The sequence below is a fragment of the Syngnathus acus genome, chromosome 2 (genome assembly GCF_901709675.1).
Source record: "Syngnathus acus chromosome 2, fSynAcu1.2, whole genome shotgun sequence".
Classification (NCBI taxonomy): Eukaryota; Metazoa; Chordata; class Actinopteri; order Syngnathiformes; family Syngnathidae; genus Syngnathus; species Syngnathus acus.
Genome location: NC_051088.1, coordinates 15,841,159 through 15,860,722, shown reverse-complemented (window position 1 = coordinate 15,860,722; position 19,564 = coordinate 15,841,159). Strand labels below are relative to the sequence as shown.

The following is a 19,564-nucleotide window of genomic DNA, read 5'->3' as shown; positions in this document are numbered from 1 at the left end:
ATGTTAAAGTAATGATTATGAAACAGCCAAATGCTTAAATATTACTAATGAGTTATTCCAGAATAAGTCAAGCGCAAGCATCAACTTTAAATAGTTACAGTACTTCTTCTGACTATTTTTTGGACCAACAGTACTCAATGTTTATGAAAGGGAGAATATTTATTTAACAATTGTGATTTTGTACTCCTTGTTTAAAATAAACATTCAATCTCTCTTTTTATGCAGCTTTATTTGAAGATGCACTCTTCTCTGCCGACAAATGTGTTATTGCTGACTGAATGCACGGTGACAACAAACAGACAATCATGTTAGACACAAAACATGCTATCTCAGATTACGTTACAAAGGACAAATCAATGTTTTCAACGGGTCGATTCAAACATAGACATGGTAGCAATTCAGAAAGAGTTAACATGATCAGCGAGTGACTAGCAAATTCATTCAGGAGATAGCGACAAAAAAAAAAAATGTAGATGTGACCTACAGGCTAGCATACTGGCATAATATAGAAATAAAAACATTGCCACATGCAATAAGCCTTAAAATTTTCATTTAAAACCTGATGATGGAGGTTTGGTTCCCAGTTTGTTTATCTAGATGTACATAGCTATTCCTAGAGGATAAAGAATGTATGCCGATAATTGTTGTGATTTAGTTTGGTTTCTCCACCATTTGTTTTCCAATATCCGTTGCTTCCATATTTATAGCACTGCAACTATCGATGCTATTCATTAGCCTGTCTATTCCATTATGTATCAACATTAAGCTTGCGGTTGTTCCTAGAGTAAAATGTTCTGGATTTATTGAGGACTGATCTGGAACAGTTCCATATCAATTTGCTGCATTAAATAAGGGGGAGTGGGTAGTACCTTTGAGGTTATGTATTCATATAAAATAAATAAGTAAAACGCCATAGCTGCAAACAGTGCATGCAATTACGCTTTTGTTTACATATTTGACACGACAATAAACATGCTGGCTGATTATACAATTTGTTTTTAAAGCTATGCCTGATGTACTATTTAGGATACATAAGTACAATAAGTCATCCATTTGGTAGCAATTCATCAAATAAAATAGATATCTCTGTTCATTTCAGCCAAACAGCAGCAGACCTTCCCATTAATACCTGAAGACAAAATACAGCATGATTGCACTCGTGTAAGATCAAATCAGCACCACATACTGTAGGGTACAATATAGGAATACATGGTACCTGTAATAGTTGGGCTTGAAGGGGCCGTTCTTGTTGAGGCCCATATACTTGGCCTGCTCGTCAGAGAGCTCTGTGAGGTGAGCATCAAAGTTGGGAAGATGCAAACTGGCCACGTACTCGTCTGCAGGGAAAGAGGAACATCGTCACAGTGGGGGATATGCCCAATAGTCAAATCCAATTTCACTCTATTTGTATAAAAACTATGATTTGTTTACATGGCCTCTTTTACCTTTTATCTTGACTTTTGCGTTCACGGCATGTACTTTTTCTGACAGTATTATAAGCAGTCGTTTAAATGACATTGTTTTGTGCACCAAGCGCCAACTCATTCACTGTTCCTTGTCAGGAATCCACAATATACAGATAAGTGGGAACTGGGAAGTATTAATGGGAGTGATCTATAGTGATTTACAGTGATGATTTAGAATAAACCCAAAACATACAGGATAGGAATGTGTACATTAATGTTATTATCGGGCCAAATCCTCTTGGCCCTTTTCACTCCACCGTGCAGGAAATGAGAATGGTGCTGCTATTATTAGGACCGCTGTTGTCATGTTCGCTTGTCTTTTTGGAAAAATAGAAGAATCGGAAAGTCGGAAAACGCAAGCTCTTGCTTGCTACCTGGGATTGGTTAAATTAGGATCCGCACGTGCACATCAAATAAACGCACAATTTCGCAAATAAAACAGCTGAATATTTTACGTTTACTGTGACTTTGTGGTCAATGTGACGGCCGGTCTGTGACTGTTGGTGAGCCAGATGTGGCCATCCGTTGCCCATGTATGCAAAACACCATGTAGACTGTATGGGGTACACCATGTTCTGCTTTGTCAAGTGGAGAAAACACAAGTGGATCTTTACCCATTTTCTTGGGCAGGAGATACACATCCTGCTTGTAACGTCCCTCTGGAGCGTTGAACAGCTCAATTAAGGCCAGAGCCTGCAAGCAAACAAATCACATGTGAGAGCGAGAGAGAGTGCTCATAATGTGTTGTGTAGGGAGCCTGAAACATGACATGGGGGGAAAAAAATGACTGGCCCCAGTAATTAAACTATACAGGGAAGCCTGGCTGCTATCTTGTGTCATTTATAGGTGCTAACAGTACAAAACATCATATGAGCGTCAATGATGCACAGATTTTCACATTTCGCAGCAGGGCACCGTTGCTGTAACGTGGACTTAAATGATAATTGTATGCACACTTGAAAGCACAGCGGGCGCACCGGGACGGACCTGAGTGGTCGCGGTGATGGACAACACAAAGGTGGGCACTGTGGAGCAGCTCAGATTAAGCAGGCGACCCTAAGAGAGAACACAAACAAACCAAGATGGCCACCACTAACACAATGAGTAGTGCAATCATTCAAAAGCAGTTTTGCCAAAGGTCTGTCACCTCAGCCAGCAGCACAACTCTCTTCCCATCAGGCCAGATGATGTGGTCCACCTGCGAGCGGACCCTCTCCCATGTCAGCTCGTGGCTGCGTAGACTGGCCTGCGTGATCGGAGACAATCAGAGAGTCAGCGAGGAGGTCTTCAACAAGACGACGCAGGACAGACATGTAATCGTTTGTTACCACGTCAATCTCCGTGTTGGAGTGGCCCATGTTGCACACCACGCAGCCGTTCTTCATGCGATCCAGTTGCTCTCTGGTGACAACGTTCTTGTTGCCTTCGGGACCAAACATTTAATAATAGATTTGGATTTTTCATTAAGGTTCATTTTTGTTTCATTTTGACATTGTTTTTTTTTTTTAAATTCAGTTGGTTTTAAATAGTTTTCTGAGTTGGTTTGTTAGTTTTTGGTTTGGAGTGCAAGATATAAAAAAAACTAAATATTGCGCATTGAAGTAAAGTAAACTACACTTCCCAATCTACTCCCCAACAAAAGGTTGTGGGTATTAAACTAAAACTACTGAAAAATGGATCAGGTTTAGTAAATAAAACCAACAAGTTTTACAGACTGTACCACAAAATGTGTACAGGTTAAAATGAGACTCCCACAAAATAAAAAGATGGTAAAATAGTTACCAAAACATTTTGTACAACTTGTTTTTCTTCTTCTGCCGTCTTACCAGTGCAAGTGATGACCACATCCATTTGCCGGATCACCTCGCTCAGTTTGACCACTCTGAAGCCGTCCATGCTGATTGGGTGTGATTACACAAACATTCTCAACAACTTGAAAAAAATCTCAGTAATTCCAGGATTTATGAGTGGCTTATACTAAGAGCATGGCTTTGAACGCAAAGCAGCTAGTTTACAAAAGCACAGTAAGTGTTAGCAAAATAGCAGCTTTTCCGAGCTCTAATGAAACGACTTCTCAAAAAAGCAAAAGTAACTCTAATAGACTTGAAAAATAATCAGGACTCACCACGCCTGCAGGGCGCAGATAGGGTCGATCTCAGTGATGCACACGATTGCTCCGAGTGCTTTCAGAGCTGTGCAGCAGCCTTTGCCCACCTACATCACATACAGAAGCATCTCAAGACATTTGATATGGTGGAAAACTTTTCAGTAGTTCGATTCAAAAAGTGAAATTCAATGACAGGGTTGCTTTGGCGCCATCCGGTGGCATCTTAGTGTTAAGCACGTATTAGTTGCCGATTCTCACTTAGACATACGTGCTTTGCCGCACTTTTATAGAATCTAAAGACAAAGCGTTTAAAGGAGGTGTCATTTCTAGACTGCAACAGCTTGGTCTCCATTCCCCTAGAATAGTGCCTTTTTACCGTTCACTGTACTGAATTTTATTTATGAAAGTCATAATCATTCAAATTAAAAGAACTGTAGCAACAGAGATGCATCTGTAAAACACATTATAATCATTTCCTAATGATAAATCACCTCTCCATAACCGCACACCACCACTTGTTTGCCGCCAAACATGATGTCCGTGGTTCTCTTCAAGCTAAAAAAAAAAAAAAAAAAAAAAAGAGTGAATTACAATGAATTTAGACGGACAGACGGTCCATTCACACTCACCCATCCAGGATGGATTCACGGCAGCAGTAGAGGTTGTCAAACTTCTGCTTGGTGACCGAGTCATTCACGTTCATCGCCGGGACACACAGCTTGCCGGCTTTGGACAGTTGGTAGAGTCTGCAACGTGGCCACACAATGAAAAATCTACAGCAGTGGTTCTCCTTCCAAATGTTGTCACTCTATGAGCCCCATCTTCCTAGAAGTCACGACCCATTTCATAAAAGTTAAAAACAATACATTTATAAATGCAAGCGTTAGCCATTTCAGAGGCTCAGTTTGCTGGCTTGTTCACAAGTAGTGGGAATAAACAACTACGCAAGTGGTCTGACATGATCGTGCGAAGTGGCAACCTTCACAATAGGTGTTTGAGCCATTAAAATTTCAAATGATGTTCACTTCTATTCTCACCGATGAACACCGGTGACGCTCTCCTCAACGATGCCCCGCACTTTCTTGAACACGCTGGGGTACTTCTTGTAAACCCAGTGTGTCAAGTCTCCGCCATCGTCCAAAATCTGGAAAATAACAATGAGACTTGAAGGTCTCCTCGCTGCACCAAGCCACACCATACCACGCGGTACCATATTGGCTTGCCAGCCCTCCATGTTGACGCAGCGGTCGATGCACCACCAGAAGTCATCCTCGGTCTCACCCTTCCAGGCAAACACGGGCACTCCTGCAGGAGGTAACGTGCCAAGAGGATCAAGACGAATGACATTGGATGGTTTAGCACACCAAAATATTATAGTCAAGCTCCAAGCACACAGATATGTGTACCATAAACTCCAAGTGTTTGTCAAACTAATGATACTAAGTGTGGGTTCATTTCCGATGGAGTCTGGGAACATCTGCTTGAACATCGGGTGCCTCACCTGTCTCGGCCAGAGCAGCAGCCACCTCGTTCTGGGTGGAGTAGATGTTGCATGCGGTCCAGCGACACTGAGCCCCCAGAGCCACCAGGGTCTCGATCAGCACCTGACAGGCGATCACGATAAACCAAATTACAAACACACTGGCGAAGATGCCGAGAAAGTCAGCGACCTACCGCCGTCTGAGCCGTGATGTGGGTACAGCCCACCACTTTGGCCCCCGCCAGAGGCTTCTCACCCTGCGCTCTCTTCCTCAGGGAAATGAGGGCCGACATATCTGGAGGAAGCAAAAAATAATGGGCCCAATAATTTAAAAAATATCTAACGAATGAAAAAAAAAAATTTCTCGTGCTGATGTAAAGACATTACAATTACAGCCAGAAGATTTTTTTTAAGATACTTTGGCGAATAGTAGTATTTGTTCAACTTTAATATGTATAAGATCAGGGGATGCTTTGAGAATAATTGTCAATTTGTTTTGTATATGTGAAGCCCTTTGAGACTGCTTGTGATTCAGGGCTATATAAATAAACCTGACTTGAATACAGAAAGAAAAATCAGCCCCCCCCAGGTCCCTATTTTGAAGCTAATACATCAGCTGATTAATCTTAACAAGGAATCAAAGTACCCAGTGGAAAACAGAATACAAAGGGCACACAGGAAGGCCAGAACCAACATTCAAACCAATCGTGACGGAAATGAGCTCATCACTCCACCAGCACACGTTTTAATTGATCGTATTCTTTTCAATCATTTTTGTCCTTTGCAATCACACCATTCTTTAAAAAAAAGAGCAATAATTGCCAAAAGTACCTTGTTCGGCAATTTCAATCTCACGGCGGCCAAATTCGGCCTGTTTGATGTTCTTCACGCAGAAGTCGCTGCTGCCCTGAGTGTTGACCTGAGCTTTGTCTCTTGGGGATGTTTCATCATCAGAGCTGTCAGTGTAGGACGCAGCTAACAAAAGAAGAAAACAAGAAGCAGCCAAGTCATAAATAGCACATGCGCCATACCTTAACACTACAGATATGGAAGAGGAGCGATGCAAAGTTGCTAAGTTGAAACGGTACCTGAGCTGTAGCTGTCTGTGGACGACTGCGAGATGGAGCGAGAGAGGGAGCGGCGGCCAGCTTTGGTCGGGTATTTGCTGAACTCCTGTTTATCCTCTGCATTGGCAAACTGGATCTACAGGGGAGAGAGAGAAAAAAACACAACAAAATTGCCAATTTACTTTTTCACAATAGACTCCAATGGTCTCCAAGAGGTTTTGTTCATAGCCAGTCATAGAGTGTCAGTTCCATATCCTGTTTTTGTTCTCACAGCTATTGAGAATTTGTCTTGAAAGTGAACCAAAAAACAGTATTACGGCAAATGAATACAAACCTCCAGATTGTTTGTTGAGCCTTTTAATTCTTAAAACATTTGCAAGGATAAGCCTGTTCGCTTGCGGACATATCCAGAGGATTTGAGCGATGACTTTCTTCAACTCTTTTCATTCACTGTGGAATGCTGTCAAATTTCCTCTTTATTTTCGATGTCCATAGAATGTGTTTGCACTAAAAACCAACATGCAGGTCAGTGGAGTTGACACAACACGCATAAATCCGGGAGCACATCAGTGACAAGGGCTTGTACTTTGACAAACTCTTTCAGGGAAATTTGCTCAAATGGGACCCAATTCTGAGTTCTATCAGTAGTTCTCACTAGAAAGTTTAAAAAAAAAATCAGCTTTTGAACCCCATTGACAAGGAATTGTGCGGATGTGTCTATCATAACAGGACGCATCAAAAAGTCTTGAGGACCTATGCTTGAAAGTGACACGGAAGTCTACCATTTTGGTTTGAAGGAGCCATTTTGGGTGAATTTTCATATTTTGATAGACTCCAACTGGGGACTTAATGAGTGGAAACAGTCCGTATCCCACTGAGCAGGTGAGATTCGCAACGAATTGTTTTTGTAACGCTTGATCCCAACTGTAAATGAAGAATTTCTTCCCGAGATGGGCAGACAGTGGCGGAGAAACGTCCCTCTCAATCCCAAAGTCAAGAGGTAAGCACAAATTTCCCTCATGCTTTTAGTAATGTCCTTCAACTTCAAGATTACTAATTGTTTTTGCCACTTGTATGTACTTTACATCTTGCACACTGAAGCTAAAAGCACTGAGTTAGCGGAGATAAATAAGTAGCCGTGCAACTAAGAACAAACAAATGTAAATGCAAGTCGGTAATGCGGAAAATGTCTCGTGTGTGTGTGTGTGTGTGTGTGTGAGAAAAAGTGTTTTTAGGATAATGTACATATTTCCATGTCTAATGGATTCAGCAGCAGTTGGTAAATGTACATAATGTGCACCTGAATAGCACAATGTTCATCCATTTTTGGTAAATGTTAAAATTGTATATAATTTGATACTTGGAAAGACACTGTTTTTGCCATCATAATTGCTTTTCCATAATTTGTTTCGTTTGTTTTATGAGAGGAAAGTATTGTTTATATATTTAAGTTGTCATATAAGCAAATAAATATTGGTGTCAAAGTTGAAGTTTAATTTGAAATCAATATTATAACAAAACTCTCAGTTTTTCCCCAGAAACAAAACTTTCAGTTAAATTTAGCAATATTCTGCTGCCTCAAGAATGACAAATGGTAGAAATACATTTTCTGATGAAAGAAGACAGTCGAATCTATCTTTTGGTAGTAGGTTCCATGTTTATGTTTCGATCTGCCAGAACTATGTGAGAACAAATCAAGTCTGCGTCTTGGGGATAAAATGTGTTTGATGAATTTGGGTTGTTAGAGGTCACTCACCCTTTCTCTGTGCGCCATCACTGCCTGTTCCCTGCCTCTGCGTCCTCCGTGTGACATTTCAACACCTGGTGGAGCCAGTGATACTAACTCGGGGAAACCCTCCCAGAAAAGCTGGGTGGGAGGCACCCTTCACCTGTCATCCTTATTTCCAATGGCCAAGGGAAAGAGGCGGACACAGGGAGCGGTAAAGACAGAGAGGTAAAGAGAGAGACAGAGATAAAGAAAGAGAGACAGCAACGGTGAGACAGAGGGAAGGAATAAGCGGGGGAGAGCGAGGGAAAGAGCATTTTGTCACCCTTTTTTGTTTCTTCCTCCCTTCTTCTTTCATTTCTTTTTTCAATCATCCCTTCCACGCTTCCTTATTTGATCAATTGATTCCTTTTTTCCTTCACCTCTTACTCCTTTCATCCCTTTTGTTTTGCCTTTATTCCTTCGCCGTTCTTTCTAATTCCCTATTTATTTCCTGATTTCTTTTGTCTCCTATTTTCCTGATTTCCTACTTTCTGTTGACCTTTTTTCCACCTTTTTCTTTCTTCCTTTCTTCTGTCCCCTTGTTTCATTCATTTTGTCTTGCTCTTCTGTTTCCTTCCTTCTTCCTTCCTCCCATTCCATCTTCCTTCTTTATTTCCTTCTCCTTCGCTTCCTTAATTCATTACTTTTGCTTAAAGAAATAAAAGCATCGTTGTCAGTGAATCAAATCAGAGAAAGCCCTCAAATGGCTAATAGGAGGTAAGTAGTAATTGCTATTTTTACAGCTTGCAATGTGGCGACGACAGAGATCCGAAATCATAGAAATTGGCCGCATAATGTGTATAACCACAATTTATTGACTTGGCCCTTGTCTTTATAAAACAAACAAGCGGTGGCTTACAACTTCTAACTGAAGAAAAACTCTTAGTGATCACTACTGCGTAAGTGGCAGACTTAAGCTGGCTCGGCTTGGTCCTTCTGTCGGGCCGTGTTAGCGACTTACTAAGCCAGATGTCATCCAACAGACGGTCTTACATCAACACATTGTCCATTTGTCCAGGTCTTCAAATAAAAGCCTTGATGCTTTGGAGTCACGATGCACAAAACAGCACCTCTGATGATACGACACAAGCATATCCGAACTTGTAATCGGCATAAAATCTGAGATAGGGAGGAGTATTTGGTTTGTCTGCTTTATTGGTACTGGTACTAGACTGTAATCATTTATTGCAAATTATTTTGCATTCCTCCAAGCGGTAACTTGGAGACCCATGAGGCTCCGAGGACCCCAGTTTGAGAACCATTAGGATAACATGTTCTGCTCACCTGCCAGGCAATAAGAACAACATGTGGACTGTGTTCCGATAGAAAAACATATTGGATGTTTGGAATGCTGCAGAGAGCTTATGACAACAAAGCATTTTGTTATGAATACACACCAGAGGCTCAAGTCCAACTGAACCGGCACCCGCTGCCTGGAGAAAAACAATGAATGTGCGAGTACATATGCTTCAAGGGGACTTATTTGACTATTTTTGTATATTTCAAGGCCTTTCCACAAAACGCTGTCTGATACCGACCAAGTACTGTAAAGCCAACAGCAATGAAACTGGGGTGTTTTTAACCAATGTTTTAATCAAGTTGTCCAACTTTGTGTTGTGTTTGTGTGTGTGCGTGCGTGCGTGCGTGCGTGCGTGCGAGAGAGAGAGAGAGAGAGAGAGAGAGAGAGAGAGAGAGAGAGACAGACAGAGAGAGAGAGAGAGAGAGAGAGAGAGAGAGACAGAGAGAGAGAGACAGACAGAGAGAGAGAGAGAGAGAGAGAGAGAGAGAGAGAGAGAGAGAGAGAGAGAGAGAGAGACAGAGAGAGTCAGTGACCTTTTGTCTTCATCTCATGGAGCCGTTAGACAACATACCCTGCTCGGAATGACAATATTTGTTCATGCACCATCAATTGAAAACCCTACTGTTAATACTGCAGCTCAAATTGACTTGTTAATATTTAGAAAAAATATCTGCTGGCCTCATCTTTTTTCCCCTTTCTTATTTGTTCCTATATTTATTTTTAGTTGTTTTTTTATTTGTATAAATTTTGATTTACAAAGTTTATTACGTTCGACACCAGGCTTGTAATCTAACATTTTTCCTATTGGAATGAATTGAAATGCCACGCGGCAGTACAATAGTATTGGTGTCCCTTCAAGGAGGGTGGCCAAGTAAGTGATGTCAGGAGCTAGAGTCATTTGAGTTGGCATCTTGCCACACATTTCAGTTGTAAAAACTCATATAAGTCCAATAAAGCACTGTTTAGACAGAACAGTGAATGATTGGTGACTTGAGCACATCTGCCTCACAGTTTGCCAGATCTGGCCCACCGCATGCATCATTTTGTCGCTCGCAAAAGCAAATTGTGTGTATTGCCGTAATGTTCCTTGCTATAATATAATTAAATTATTATGATCTAATTTATGATTTACAGACTTATGTTTACACCACGTTTGCTTGGTAGAATTTTGAAAGTTGTGTGGTGCATCACATTCATGTATAATAAATTTCATCACAATAGAGATTAATTTATTCATCCTTTCAAATTAATTAATGGGTCATGTATTTATTTCACCAGAAACATAATAGAGAAAAAACAAAGTATTGTATATAGATATAGAGTAATAATGTACGTGTGTGTATATAGAGTAATTTATTGCTTGTGTTTGTTAAAAAAAATATATATGAGAAGAACTTGAAAAATATTTGCATATTAATCGCAATCAAGGTGGAAAAAATATATTTTAAAAATCGTTCAGTCCTAGTCGTCACCAAAAAGCCTTGCCGCTCACGGTCACACTTGTGAACAAGGTGTTCTTTAACGAAGCTAACAGGCTAACGCGTTTTTGAAGTGTGGGAGGACACCCCCCACGTAGGGAGAACACGCAAACACGAACCCCCAGCCCCAAACGTGCAACCAATCTTTCCACGGGTTCCTCGTAGCTCCCCATATGATGTTAGCATCATATAACTCTACTGCGGCAGTATCAACCCGGCCAGGATACGGTCTGCCCCCCTCATGATGCGGCGGCGGCGGCGCCTCCTCCTCCCTGGCTGATGTCAGGTCGCAGCGTCCTTACCTTTTTGACGGACTTGAGTGTAGGGACGGCGGTGAAGGCGGCAGAGGGCATCTCCCCGACGTTCATGTTCACGTCGCTGCTGTTCTTGCTCACAGTCAAGGCCGAGTATTTCTCCGCCACGTTCTCGGTCTCCTTGACGTACTTGGTGCCTTGTTTGACCTCCACCATTCCGTCGGACGCCGTCGAGTCGCTCATCTCATCTGCCGAGTATGGTGTCCCGTTTCGGGGAGCAGGGGCTGAGCTGATGAGGTCACCGAAAGGAGGAAGAAGCGCGGTCGTGTGGGCCCACCTCAAAATAACAATTTAACTTTGTTGGTTAATATTAAGCTGTTTTGTGTCTTAGCGACTTTGTTTGATGACACTTCCTCGGTTCGAGTGGAGGCTGCGATCGCATCGGTGCGCAGGCAGGCTGATCTCCGCGGGGAGGAAGGGGGCGATGAGAGGGAGCGAGTGGGTCACCTGAGCTCTCGGCACGGGATGGGTGGGGGTGTTTGGCTCCATCGGCTCTGCGGAGGAAAGCGGGGCAGTCAAACTAACGACAATAATGCTGTTATTGCCCGACTTTGTACAATTGTATTTGTGCGACAGTCGTACATTGTGTTTCCATGGTTACACAATCGATGTTAAACTATTAAAATCCCCCCCGCCCCTATGAAGACCGGTAATAGTCCCGCCTTCTACGCCATGATTGGTCAATTGTGAAACGGCCGGACCACCTGAGCTTCTGCGAAGTGTGGGGGTGAGCACTCGCTGCAGCCGCCTCCATCGGCTCTGCGTTGGGGCCTTAATTCAACAAAATTCGGAACTAATTATAACTCTTTTAAACTCTTATTGTTTGACTGGGAGTTGCTTTGAACGCGAGTTACTGTGACAGTTGTAGATTGTATTTTTGCATCAGTTCCCCAAAACAAAAGTCCCGTAATTCTACTGACCTTAGTGCCCTCACCACAGTGATCGTGAACCAGAGGTGATTGTGAACTTCAAGTCGAATAATCACAACTGCAAACATAATACAGAAAATAGGCTAATGCGTCTTTAAGAAAAAAGCCAAAAATAGCACCTGTAAAAGATTTTGCACAACAACAGTACAAGGAACCACATGTGACTGACTGCTGTTTAATTAAATAGGCATTCAATCAATTGTTTTTTATAAACTGTTTATGTAAAAAAGACAACATTGCTTCATTTAATGAATAAAAATATACAAGTCAAACACGTGTGGATAGAACGTTTTCCCTATAAACAAAAATCCTGACAACATTGTATACAATGTCCCAAAAAGCTGGCAAGCTAACATACAGTAGGGGAGGGAAACATGATTAATATACAATATTTTCACAAATGTTTTTTGGGGGTGGGGGGGGCGGGGTAAGACTCAAAACAAAGGAAAATCAGAACATGCATTAACAAGTTCAAACACCCTCCCCCCCAAAAAGGCTGTACCAGTTAAACGTCCTGACTCATTCATTATCAGCATTGAACGAAGTAGACTTGGTGTAACCATGACTTAGTGTGGGTGGGAAATAAATAGTAGGTGCTAAGTGTTTGGCCAAAGAAAGCATTTCAACTTAAAACAATAGTTTTACAAACGATTAGACGGTGTAGCCACAACTTTTGTCAGGGAGAATATTGCAGTGCGAAATATTTATCCAGAAGAAGGATATTTTTTTTCAACTACACACGCACGCACAAAAGGAGAATGAGAAGTTCCAGAAAAGAGGGCAGCTACTGCTGCTGGCCTGTTAGCCGGTAGCTCAGAGTGACAAATAAGACGAGCTGGTAAACAGGATGAAGGGTCAACCTGACTCATGCTACGACACTCTGATCATCTGAGCCACCGTCTCGTCGGCTGCCGCCTGTGCCACTTCCTGCTGTTGCTGTGAAGAGAAACATTGGTTATTTATAGCACAAGGAGACCAAAATAGAAACAAGGCCCCCCACACCCTTAGACGATGACGTTATGCAATAAAAATAACATCAGCCACTTATGGTTACGAAATATATATTTTTTTGGTTTGACTGACACCGGTCGTGTAGTTGCCGTTCTGGCAAAGGTTTGAGCTCTGTTAAGTAAGGTACTAGTACTTTTACTCAAGTGCCATTGGTGTATAAAATGTTTTGATTGTGATGTCTTTGAATAATTTAGAAAACTAGTTTGCAAGTTACATCAGATCTTCCATTTAAGTGTCAAATGAGCACATCAGTCCCCTTAAATCTAAATCTGCACAATATAATTTATGGCAGTAGATAAGGTGACGAGAATAATCAATTGCCCTGCCTTGGTCAAAGGACATGCAGGGTTTGTTCATCTGCTGGCATCCAGAAATACGTGTAACGTCATGGTGAAAAGGTCTACCGTAGACACGCTGTGATTGACCGGCACCCAAATCACAAGCACGCATTCATTCACGCAGTCAACCATGATTGACCCCAGCTTCGACGCTGTAAAAACCAAAAGGCTGGAAGGCCCGTCAAGCTTCTTACCTGTGCCAATGCCAAGGCCATTTCTTCCTTTTCCTTGGGTGAGAAGAACCGCCCTCCGTCGCCTCGTTTACGCTGCATAGCGTGACGGTGGCGAGACTCGTGCAGGTATTTCTGAGAGTAAAAACAAGAGCTTGCATTGGATAGAAAATCCAACCGACGCCGTCCAACCAGCATGACAAATGAGCCTTACCCTCCTCTCTTTGGGGATCTTGCCCTCAGCCTCCAGCTTGGCGCGGGCCTGCCTTCGCTTTAGGATGCGGTGGTACTGCTTGGCGTTCACATAGAGGGGCTCCTCCTCCAGCATCTCGGCGCCTGGCAGAGGAATCCGTTGCATTGTGGGCACTGTGCCACCTCCGGGCACCATCTGGTCAAGAACGTTAAAAGAAGGGTTCAATTATATTCTTCTAAGGGTACTAAGGGTACAATTATATTCTTCAATTCAGAAAATGTTGCAGTACTTCATTTTGGTCCTAACGCATCGATTGACTTATTTAGATTGGGGAAGCAAAAAAAAAAAAAATTACACCTCCAAGCAGTGTTTATGATTAATTGATAACAAACACAAACGCAATAAGATGCTGGGTACCTCAACATTGGGTCTTACCATGACCATTCCACCTGCATTGACCATGTTGCCAGAGACGGGCAGGGTGACGGTCACAGTGCCTTGGCTATTGGTGGTGTTGGTGTTGGCACCTCCTGCCTGTACTATCTGGGCACCCGCCAAGCTGGCGGCGGGAATTGTGATCATTCCTAACAAACACACACCCTCCTTTTAGAAAACTTACAAGCAGAGGGCATATAAAGAATTAACCTTTTTGTATCTCAATTTACGCGGAGCTGTATATCGAATCAATATTCCCCATTAGGTGTTGGAATGTCGATAATTAATCCAGCCCCCCCAAAACAGTTTTTATGGTTACGAGAGTCACCCAAAAAGTATTTGACTAAAAATGAATAAACAAGAATGTAAAGACAAACTGTTTTTACAAACTACTGTGCATGTGTGTGTTTTTTATGGCCTAGTGAATTCCCCAAGTCACCTGTTTACATGAGACGTAATCTATTTTCATCTGGTGCTGACATAGTGTGCCACTACATTTAATCAGAAGAGCCATTGTGAAGTATGAAGATGAAACAGAGATATATGTACCAGTAACACAACACCAAGTAGTATCCCCATAATTTACAGAAAAGCATTTTTAAAAAATTGCACTACGATTGGCTAGTGTCTGTTATGTGCCTCTGTTTACCCTGCTGTAGCACAGTTCCATCTGCATTGACTGGCTGGTAGACAATAGTCTGTCCATCAGCTGTCTGAGCCACTTGTTGACCTTGCACACTGATCTGCTGACCCTGCAGGGAAAATACATTTAATAGATTTTATCCCTTTTTATAGATTGGATTTTATGCAACACACTGGACAAATGGTAAGCAATGTTTCCTCACAGATTCATAGAACTAAGGTACTCGGTTTGAATCTAGACTAGCATGTGAAGTTCTTTTGAGTCTATATAAATACATTTTACTTGACTTTTGACTTTAGTGATTTCAACCAGAATTTTCTAAGTGGCATGTAAGTATACTGTAATTCTTGATCCTTACCGGAATGTTAATACAAGAATGCCAAAAGTTAGTGGTAAAAATGTGTCATAAATCTCTTACACTTTGTTGGCCAATATTTAACACCTGGTTCTGTCCAGCGGTGATGGCCGTCTGGGGTTGCTGGATGATGATCTGCTGAGGCTGGCCCTGCTGACCCTGGAGCTGCAGAGTTTGACCACCTTGCAGCTGGATCTGGCCAGGCTGCACCAATTGAATCTACAAACACACACTACATCAGTACACAGAATGCAAACGCACATCCCCATGCGAGTTCCTTGCCTAACCTGTTGCAATCCCTGAGCCCCAGACACAGGAACCTGCATAATGGTCTGACCCTGGCCCCCTGACATGGCCTGCACCATGATGGGCTGTCCGGATGACGTGATGAGCTGCCCGCCGCTCACCTGGACCATCAGAGGCTGCCCCTGCACCTGCATGTGAGGACCACCATTGTCACAGCAGCACAGCAAGCTTTACTGATTTCACATGAAGGACAGACTCTTTTCGTCTTCTAGCCTGAGAATTATTTGATGTACAGTCAGCCCTCGCCAATTGCGTCACCTCCAGACAAACATAGCTAGGGTTGTAAAATTGTATGGAAATTTACCTGAGACTACACTTCTAAATGTTTTGCGAGTTGCGGTGCATCTCTGCCAATAGCGAGGGTTGACTGTTTGGCAAACACTCAGGAGCAACAATAACTTGACAGGCAAAAGACACATAAAAAAATGAGTGTACAAGCTAGTAGCAAATACAGATGAAATGATAAAAACAAAAAAATGTCCCATAGCAATGAGTGAGAAAAACTATCATGGATATTAATATCAACACTACGTTGAAAAAAATTATGATAGACTGTCCTTGCTCACCTGCAAGTGCAAAACATAATTTTACTTCACTCACTCGTTACAGATCACAGTAATTCAAATCAAGCAGAATACAGTACGAGTTGGTGTTTATAAACTCTCTACCTTGCCACTCAGAACATTTGAACTACAACTAGAAAACAAAAAGTGAAAAACTCAATGAAAGTTCCTGCTGTGTGGACTATGACAATGAATTCATGCAATTCACTTGAGATCACGTAGAACCAAAAACACTTGGTAGATGTTTTCAACATCAGAAAACAAGTCATGGCACAAAGTGACAGCACAGGAAAACGCCACATGAGACGCTGTGCTGAGTGAGCAGCATGCAGTGAATTCAGACAGCTGGGAGACGCATGCCGTGGGTCAGATGCTTCATGAAAATACAAGCAATCTGCCCCGACTGTTGTATGCAAACGCATCGGGCTCCAAATTTGCTGCATGGCATTTTAGACCAATTTTAGCTCATATCATAAAAAAACCCGAACATTTTATGGCTAACCTTTTTATTGGCAAAAAAGAAAAGTCGACGATTATTTTTACGATTTTTCTCAGAATTAGTATCATAAAATCTTAACGCTCAGGCCCGAATATTTTTGAATTGAAAATAAGCATTACGACCTTTTTGTAGGTGTTTTCTTTAAAGAACATGCAAGGGATTCATTCACGTCACTCTTTGGGGGTAGAAGTCGATCCTCATAACATTCAAAATGGGGGCGGGAGAGACGATACATTTATTCAGGAGTGTTAGTTTAAAATGAAACCCCAGCAGCGGATGGCCCCGAAGGCATTAATTTTTCAAAAGAAAATATTTTTTTCTCTGCTCTTCACCAATTGGTGCATGCCGCTGTCTGACTCTGACCAGACTCAAAATACAAAAAATGACGACACACCCGTTTTTACACGACACGGCCCCAAACACGCTAGACTCGACTTGTGACGTTACGGCAATGACGTTATAGGCGCCAGCTGACTAAAAATAGGACCCTTAAACTTCCGGATGTATTTATTATTATGGTCATAAGATCCCAAACAGCAAATATGGAGTCATATGCCACCGACACAGGGTGGCCAAGACACCACTACCTGGAGTGTCTGCACCTGCTGGCCCGAGGCTGTCACCACGGGCGCCTCCGTTTGCAGCTGCACAGCGGTCACTGTGCCCTGGGCCTGCGGGCAAGTCACCACAAGGCAACTTCATTTTTTTTTTTTTTTTTTTTTTTTTTAAAACAACACAGTAGAGCTGTCTTCAAGTTGGAACGGCCCCCCAAAAAAGGACAATCTGGAGTCTATTTTGCTTTTCACAACACTTTTAAGAAAGGATGACAATGGATACAAAATATCCATAGCTGGATCTGCAACAGTTTTGTGTGCATTGTGTTAACATTGAAAATGTTCTATTTTATACTTGGGTGAAGTTTCATGCATTGTTTTTAGTTGTATACCGAAGCCATTTGGATTTCAGATCCAAAAATGAATGTAAGAACAAAGTTTAGAAGTGCAACTTTTTTTTAAGTGATCTGCTTTTCAAGTCGCCAAAAGTATTGGAACTGATATTGTTAAATGAACTTCAAGTGAATAACATAATATTTGGTGGCATAACCTTCACGTGCAATAACTGTATCAAGCCATCAAGTCAGACTAGACTATTTCTCTTATCGCTTGTAATATACTCCACCTGATAGGGTTCATCTTTAAAACAGAAAGTATCATAACAGCAACAATGATATGACTGTCAGCAGCAAATGCAAGGCCCATTCAAAGACATTAGAATATTTTAAACTCACCCAGAAAAAAACACAACAGTGTATTAAACATTCATAACCAAATATATAATAGTCAAACATCTAAACAAAGTGGGATTTCTAATTGCTAAAAGTTGACATACAAGACAAATGACAAGGATAAAAGCATGTTTGCTTCTTTGAAATCAATTTCAGCTCCATGATCACATATGTTTCATAATCAAATCACGAGGCTCCCATTCTGCACGTTTTCCCAGTACATGTGGTTGGGATGTCAAACATTAAATGTTGTGTTGTGGTGGTGTGAGAGCTCCCCTAGAGACAAGAGCAATAGATAACTCACCTGCTGTTGGATCTGTCCATTGGCAGTCTGCACTACAATCTGCTCTCCAGTCGCCGTGGTGGCAGCCGTGTACTGCTCCATAGCCGCTTAACCAACAAGCCGTTCTTCAACAGAAACGCACACAGTCAGGGAGATCGAACAGTATTTAACTCAGCCACAGGATTATTAATTGCATTTCATTTTTGGCACTTTTGATTTATTATACACATGGGCAGTGGGCGATACGAGCTTATGATACAATAAAATAAGACTTTATTAATATAGCACATTTCATAACAGCTGCAGCAGTAACAAAGCGCTTCGAATATGGCAATGGGATAACCACAATGACAGTGAAAACAGTCAATTGAAACAGAAATTAATACATGGTAGCAGAACAATACCCAAAGGTTTTCATACAAATTAGGTCTCTGAGTAATGTATCCATATCTGAGTACCTGCAGATGCCATTTAGCCAACAGTAGGAAATTAATAATATATAGTTTTATTTACAGATGGGTAGTCACTGAAGTCAAACTATAGATTTCCAAAACAAGGGGGGGAAAATGTGGCTTTGTTACAGTAAAATTATAAATATATTTCCACAATTTGGCCAAAACATGTCCAAGTCAAAACAAACGGAAAACGTGTGCATACCTAGGAGATTCTTATAAAAAGAGAAAACAGTACCAATTCGTCATTTTGCAAATTATTATTTATTTATTTTTGCACGTTATTTTGATAGCGGGGCGACATGGCGCCTTAGCTAACTCAACAAGGGGGTGGGGGAGTAAATAACGCTAATATTGGGGCCTGGTTGACGAGCTATTTGAAGGAGTTTGATCACGAGGGTGGACTATAAGTCAGTTGCATTAGTCCGCTATATTTGGCTGGAAGTCGTTCAAGGGTGGCGAACGAAGCCATTCCCCACCGTTCCTTTGTTTGCACTAGCAAGCTAAATAGTTAGCTTACCCGACCGAAGCACGAAACGATCGTGTCCCGCGAATTTGGACACAGGCCCCAAAACGTACGACCGTCATTCGATTTTTGTGCACTTTGTCGGGTTAGTCATTTGGTTGGTCCGCGGCAAACCAATCCGTGCTGACAGTTACCCAATGCCTTCAATCGGCTCTCCCTTACCGTGTGCTCGCCGCTGTCCGGTTTCCCTCTGATTGGCTCCAGTACAGCTTGCTAAAGCCCAATCAACAAAGTGAGCGAACAAAATGGCCGCAAATGAAGCAACCACGCACGGGGGGAGGGAGGGAGAGAGGAGGGAGATGGGAGGGAGGAGAAAAATGGGAGGGATTTTTGCAGTGCCCTGAGCGCCCGGAAGACGTCGCAACTGGCGCACAAGAGTATTCATTTCTGTCGCGTTGGGAATTCTCTTTACTCCAATGGTTATGAAACTTTTGCCGACTTGAGTTTGACTTTCACTCAGCACATTCATTCGTATCTGAAATTAGCATTCGCCGTTCAAATGAATGGAAATAAAATTACAACGTTGCTGCCCCAATAAACCACAAACACTCCAAGATGGAATGTGTTATGGTCTAAGAAGTGTTGCCGTAGATACT

General features: G+C 42.0%; 2 protein-coding genes across 11 annotated transcripts; both read right to left on the bottom strand.

Moving 5' to 3' along the window:
• Positions 1–210: 210 nt before the first annotated feature.
• ahcyl1 (adenosylhomocysteinase-like 1) lies at positions 211–11,401 on the bottom strand. Of its 2 annotated transcripts, none has more exons than XM_037270760.1 (17): positions 10,969–11,401; positions 6,142–6,256; positions 5,885–6,028; positions 5,248–5,348; positions 5,075–5,177; positions 4,784–4,878; positions 4,611–4,717; positions 4,203–4,319; positions 4,065–4,128; positions 3,592–3,680; positions 3,293–3,363; positions 2,795–2,889; positions 2,614–2,712; positions 2,454–2,522; positions 2,081–2,159; positions 1,217–1,337; positions 211–1,129 (listed from the first exon to the last, which is right to left on the bottom strand). In XM_037270760.1, exons 1-17 carry the CDS (start codon positions 11,161–11,163, stop codon positions 1,123–1,125), a joined length of 1,671 nt encoding a protein of 556 aa, XP_037126655.1. In that variant the 5' UTR covers positions 11,164–11,401; the 3' UTR covers positions 211–1,122. The 2 variants fall into 2 exon arrangements, with proteins under 2 accessions (XP_037126655.1, XP_037126664.1); XM_037270769.1 differs by lacking the exon at positions 10,969–11,401 and adding an exon at positions 7,877–7,984.
• A 667-nt stretch (positions 11,402–12,068) lies between these two features.
• Positions 12,069–19,258, bottom strand: nfyal (nuclear transcription factor Y, alpha, like). 9 transcript variants are annotated; one of them, XM_037270824.1, is made up of 10 exons: positions 19,131–19,258; positions 18,012–18,115; positions 17,007–17,093; positions 15,342–15,488; positions 15,118–15,273; positions 14,706–14,808; positions 14,039–14,205; positions 13,643–13,816; positions 13,453–13,563; positions 12,069–12,845 (listed from the first exon to the last, which is right to left on the bottom strand). In XM_037270824.1, exons 2-10 carry the CDS (start codon positions 18,090–18,092, stop codon positions 12,780–12,782), a joined length of 1,092 nt encoding a protein of 363 aa, XP_037126719.1. In that variant the 5' UTR covers positions 18,093–18,115; positions 19,131–19,258; the 3' UTR covers positions 12,069–12,779. The 9 variants fall into 9 exon arrangements, with proteins under 9 accessions (XP_037126719.1, XP_037126746.1, XP_037126755.1 ...); XM_037270851.1 differs by having other exon boundaries at positions 14,057–14,205; XM_037270860.1 differs by having other exon boundaries at positions 15,142–15,273.
• Between the last annotated feature and the right edge of the window lie 306 nt (positions 19,259–19,564).